The following is a 6,000-nucleotide window of genomic DNA, read 5'->3' as shown; positions in this document are numbered from 1 at the left end:
CCGTTACAGTCATTCCCCAGCTGCAATGACGCAGCAGATGGCGCAGAGACTCCGAGAGCACGGATGCGGAAGACCCGGAAACGCTGACCAATGAGAGCAGACTGGGCTTTTTCGGGGGGGCTAAAGAGAGAGGCGCTAAAGCGGAGCAGTGAATGCAAGTATATTCTGACACAGTATGAGAAAAATGTTGGTTTTTTTAACATTAAAGCTAATGTGAACATGTTCTAGTAGAAACCCAAAATATAAGTATGAATTATTATATTTCAAGGGCCTAAAAATTACTTCACTCCTCAATATTTTTCTATGATAGATTAAACAACAATCAAAGATAAATGTTTAAAAAAAAAAAAACATCCTTATTTAATATTTAAGAGTTTGTTAGTTTCTATCTATAATAAAACAACTGATTGACTTGTGTGGTTATGTTTTTATTTTTTACAAAACCAGATAGCATTTCTCCAAAAACCTGAAACAGCATCCATTCAGTGCAAAATGAATTTAAATGTAAACCCTGAAATATATATATATAAATATAAAAACAAAAGCAAAATCAATTCTATAAAGTGTTGAGGAAGCTGAAGAACAGCAACATAAAATGTCAAGTGTCCAGTCTGCGTTTCTTCATGTACTGTCCTTGTCTGTATGGACTGAAGGCTTCACCTGAAAGGTTGGAAAAAGTAGATTGAAGACCACAAATGTCAGCTAACAGCTTTACGAACATCTCTCTCATGAAACCTCACCTGGCATCGCCTGATACTGGCTCTGATGCTGAACCCGGTCCTGTCCTCCGCTGTACGGAGGGGCCTCGTCTGGAGGTCTGCCTGGGGCTCTCTGAGGGGTCTTACTGCGCGTCTGCATCAGGTGATTACTGGGCGTGCTGGGCCTGAGCGGTTTTGCTCTGGAGGGTTGGCCGCCTGCAGGGACATCCAGCTCCTCAATCCCATCCAGAGTGAAATCCCAGAGCTCAGGATCATCTGCAGAAAAAGTGGACCAGTTGTACTGTATGAGGCTGGCTAGTTAAAGGTGAAGAGAGGTCTGAGTATGTTGAGCCCTCTGGTGGTGGCCTACTGCACCTGTTAAATACTCGTCCCTGCTGCTGGGCTTCCTGTGTCCTGCTGAAGTGCCGTCACTGAACGCAGGTGCATCTTCATTACCTGGAGGAATGGATATACACCTTTACAAAAATTACCAACAACATTTGGTTACACTTCACTTCGGTTTTTGTCATGACAAGTTATGGTTATGGTTAGGGTTAGAGTTAGGGTTCATGTGTTCATGACACTGTCATGTTACTTTTATGTAGACACCTTCAAGTAAAGTGTAACCCAACATTTATACTAAAAGTTAAGAATAACCAGCAGTCTCAAAACTGGAGGTCAAACCTGACACAATGTCACTATATATATATATATATATATATATATTTCAATGTTACATCTGGTCTGCAAATTATTTTTCTTCTTCCTTTTTTAGGTTTCATTTTAAAGTAACCTTTTAATTTTCTAGCAAGGCTTCAAAATCAGAGCATTAAAATGGACTTTACGTTACATTCAGCAAACTGTGCCAAATTGAACAACTTTTCAACAGTTCGGCAGTTTCAAGATATTTAATTATTTTGAGTGTGGCATTAAATGTGACAGCTTCGTCTTCCATCTGCAAAAGCAGAAACCTGCTGTTCTCAGGAAAAGACGCAGTGTTAGTGTAGGTACGAGGGAGCCATTTTTTGGTCGGGGGAAAAAAACAATAAAGTTTAAGTATAAGTGTTCAAGCTGTAGTAAAGAAACCCCTGTCCATTGCCAGGTCATTTGAGTTTGAGACCACCGCTTTAAACAGAATGAAACCCTGCCTCCACTGGATCCTCGTCTAATAGCGACCTCTGTGTCCTCAGACTTGGCTTGACCCGGTCTCTGCTGCAGCTTCTTGGCCTCCATCTCTCTCCTGAACTTCTGTTGAAGCTGCTGCTGTCGAAGCTTTCTCAGCTGTTTGGGGTCTGTGTGCGCCTCAGACCCGCCAACGTCCATCGAGTCCATGACAGGTCTTAGAAGGAAAAAGGAAAGAAACAGTTGGAGGTAACAAAGAGCTGGGCAATATATCGATATCGTGATATGAGACTAGATATCGTCTTAGATTTGGGATATCGTAATAAGTGTTGTCTTTTCCTGGTTTTAAAGGCTGCATTACAGTAAAATTATGTCATTTTCTGAACTCACCAGACTGTAACTCTTCTATTATTTGCCTTTACCCACTTAGTCATTATGTCCACATTACTGATGATTACTTATCAAAAATCTCATTGTGTAAATATTTTGTGAACGCACCAATAGTCAACACTATAATATCATTATATTGGATTTTCTCCATATCGCCCAGCCCTAAGGTGACGCACATCGGGATGTGCAAGAGATGAAGAGGTGTCAGTGCCATTAAAAACAGAAATTAGACCCACTGCTGTTTACCTCGAGTCGATGTCCTCTCTCTTCCTGTTAGCAGGGCCAGCAGCATCAGGGGTATACACTTCGGAATAGTTCTGGTTCTGGTTGAGGACTCTAGGCTCCAGCGGCAACCTGCCAGGATCCCCAAGCTTTTCCTCCCGGACCAGACTGGAGAAGCGGGCCTTCTCCACTGAGGGCTCACCCTCAGTGCGCTTAGTCTGGGCCGGGTCTAGAGGAGGAGGAGGCTTTGTGTAGAGGAGAATATTCAGCATCCAAAGACTTTTTAAATGAAAATAAAAAACACAAAATGCTTAAAGGTTATACACCATATCTGACCTGTTTGGGGATCTTGTTAATGGCTACGAGGTATTGTTTATCCAGGATGCAGTTTCCAAGCACATTACCGAAGCATCTAAACGAGCCCCCCCAAAAAACAACAACCATGACACACAAATGAATTGAATGTAAGCAAAAGAAAGATTGTATGTTCTAACTGATTTTTTTCTTCATATTTCAGACTGAGAAGACATATAAAAATGCAAATTCCAGTACTTGAGTGCTCTCTTCATGCCATCAGTGACAGCTTCCTTTCTCGCCTTTTCCAGCGACAGAGCTTTAGACTTCAGTCCTTCACTGACTCCATACCCTACATCCTCATGAAATGCCCCGTCCTGCAGGAAAAATAGGTGTTACACACACACATACACACACACATGTGGACAACATGCAGGAAAGAATACATTATGTAAAATTCAAACCTAATTTTCTTGATCAGATGGTCCATTATGGGAAAAGATTGCAAAAATATAAAATATATACAGTAAGTATGGTTCTTCATCTAACCTTCAGCTGTACTTTGACAAACGCACTGACTCCGACGTAAAACTTGCCGTTTATTATGTCTATGAAGTCTGTAAAAAGAGAAGTGTTTTGTTAGTCTGACTGTGTGGAAATGGCTTTACTTTAACAGCGTCCTTTGGTGACAAGAAGCTCTGTGAGTCGTACCGACATTCTGTTGAGAGATTGAGTGAGACCATCCATTGTACCCAAACATCTCATTGGCCAGGCCGATTACACGATGCCCTTCAATATAGCAGACCTAGAAAAGTCCAGTCGAGAGTTGATATGAGAGAGAGAGAGAGAGAGAGAGAGAGAGAAAGAGAGAGAGAGAGAGAGAGAGAGAGAGAGAAAGAAAGAAAGAGAGAGAAAAAGAAAGAGAGAGAGAGAGAGAGAGAGAGAGAGAGAGAGAGAGGTGGAAGCAGGGTTATATCTAAGTGGTCTTATGATAAACATCTGTGTGAAACTGGAAAAATAGGTTTAATTTTTAAATATTATTGTTTCCACTTGCAGAAATATAACCTTGTTAAGAAAACAAAGAAATAAGCAATGAAAACATATTTGTGCAATAACGTGTGATTATAACCCAGCTGACGGACACAACTTTTCTACAGTTCACTTAAAGGTGCCCTGCCACACATATTTCATTACTTTGTGGTAATGTCTGAAGTTCTACCATGGACTCTGTAACATTTTTTGTGGAAAAAAATGCCTTGGTTACGTTGTTTCAAGCCATTCTAGCGTGGTATAGAAAGCCTGCAGGTAGACTCGGCTCGATTTGTGCCAGTTCTCATTAATATTCAACGAGCTAAGCTGCTTGACTCTAATTGGCTAACAGCTAGCCAATGAGAGCCTGGCTATCAGCATCCTTTACCCAGCGCAACTGGGCGAGCTCATGAATAGTAATGAGCTCAGGCAACACCACGTCAGACTGACCAGCTTTTGTAATTGGCCTGATTTCTCCGCTTATTTCTTTTCAGTGGCTAGAGCTGACAGAGGAGGTTGCAGTTCATTTTCACATTCACGACATAACACAAACACATATAGACCTAACATATTTAAAAGAAATACAAGTAAAAACAGTTTTGTGTGGCAGGGCACCTTTAAAACTGGCTTCATGGCTGTTCAGGAAACAAAAGCAAAGAGCTCAACAAAGACTTGCCTTCTGTCCTCCTCCAGCAACTCTGGTACTGATGTACTCTGGTCCCAGCTTCTGTCGCAGAGCTTTGTGCACCGCCTGGTGTTCCTCAGCTGTGTAGGTACACTGACAACACACTCCAGTCAGGAAAGCAAAAACAAAGTCCGTACACACATAGACCTAGATCACAACATAATAAAAAGGGTGGCTAGTTTTTCGGTCAACCCTCTTATTGAGTACGACCATCACCTAATGTTCCCACACTGTCTTTTGCTGTCATAATCTGTATCAGATCTATCTGTACAGCTGATACAATATACAGTATGTTTTTAGACCAAAGTTTCCAATGACACCAAATACGTCAGGATAAATCGTTGGTGAAATGGCGTGAGTATTTTACCCTATGTATACATAGCTTCAATGAAGAGTTGGGGAAAAAATTGATACTGTCAGACTATTTACAACCTTAAAGCTAGCTAAAGGGGAAATTCAAAGAAAGATGATAACGGTTAAAATGACTCTTCTTTACCCAATCCGTAAGGTCTCTCATTTCTTGTCTTATTTCAATTGTCATTTTTTGACTGTGGGGGACAAAAGCCTATCCCAGCATGCACTGGGTGAAACATTGAAAATCATCCTGGAGGGGCTACCAGTACATTACAACACACACTCTCTCTCCTGAGTTTCCAGTTAAAGGAGTTGGCGTGTTAGTATGTTTCTCTGCGCTCCTGTTAGTTAATACAACTACCTAACTTACCTGTCCGAAGCATCTGGGTGAAGAGTTGCTCCTTTCCTCAGTATTACTGGACATGACTGCAGAGCTCTCATATAGTCACTAAAAGAAAACAGACATGTTAACAGGCAATAGTTATAGTGTAGCTAAATAACAACTGCTGTCAGCTCCTCCAACGCCCTGATCATCCATTAGGATAACTTCTTTATTAAAAGTGACTGAGAAGTGAAGCTAACGTTACGTTTCATCTTTTGTGCGTGCGTGCGTGCGTGTATGTTTTTAGAAAATGATTCCTGAGGTCCGAACTCAGTGACCTCATAGCTGGCTACGGCCATGAACGTTAGCTAATGTTAGTTTAATGCTGGCTTCATTAGTCATGACTGAATGCCATTGTAAGTTAGCTATCCCGTTCATATAAACACAAACTCACCAGTTAAAACTCCTCAAAAGTGATTTTTGTGTTGAACGAGCTAACTCGACCCCCGTAACATTTGCTACATTTTAGCTAAACAAGACGAACATTTGAACTTCCCGCTCTGACAAGCTAGAATGGAATGGATGATCCGGAGGACGAGGGAGGGAGGGGCAAAGACATGATCCGCCCTACTCTGCCTCTAATTGGCTAGTAATCGTTGCCTTCGTTGGTTAGATTGGTTAGGTTTACGCATGAGGAGTGAGATTGGTTAGTGTTAGGGTAAGAATACCAGGATAAGCCAACTAAGAGTCAGAGTAATGCAGAGTAGGGCGGGACATACCTAGGCAACGCAAATTCGCCCAACCAATCGAGCTGCTTCGTAGGGCTGGTCTTGGCGTGGCCAAAGTAGGATTCGTAAATTTGCGCTCCGCACCATGACCCATTT

At 41.8% G+C, this 6,000-nt stretch overlaps 1 protein-coding gene across 1 annotated transcript; it reads right to left on the bottom strand.

Moving 5' to 3' along the window:
• Nucleotides 1–407: 407 nt before the first annotated feature.
• On the bottom strand, nt 408–5,676 carry rad52 (RAD52 homolog, DNA repair protein). Its single transcript, XM_078256773.1, has 12 exons — nt 5,571–5,676; nt 5,165–5,242; nt 4,432–4,533; nt 3,438–3,531; nt 3,276–3,343; nt 2,985–3,103; nt 2,769–2,844; nt 2,457–2,677; nt 1,847–2,037; nt 1,074–1,154; nt 741–974; nt 408–660 (listed from the first exon to the last, which is right to left on the bottom strand). Exons 2-12 carry the CDS (start codon nt 5,216–5,218, stop codon nt 599–601), a joined length of 1,302 nt encoding a protein of 433 aa, XP_078112899.1. The 5' UTR covers nt 5,219–5,242; nt 5,571–5,676; the 3' UTR covers nt 408–598.
• Between the last annotated feature and the right edge of the window lie 324 nt (nt 5,677–6,000).

The sequence above is a fragment of the Sander vitreus genome, chromosome 8 (genome assembly GCF_031162955.1).
Source record: "Sander vitreus isolate 19-12246 chromosome 8, sanVit1, whole genome shotgun sequence".
NCBI classification, from domain to species: domain Eukaryota; kingdom Metazoa; phylum Chordata; class Actinopteri; order Perciformes; family Percidae; genus Sander; species Sander vitreus.
This window is presented reverse-complemented; position numbering and strand designations above follow the sequence as displayed.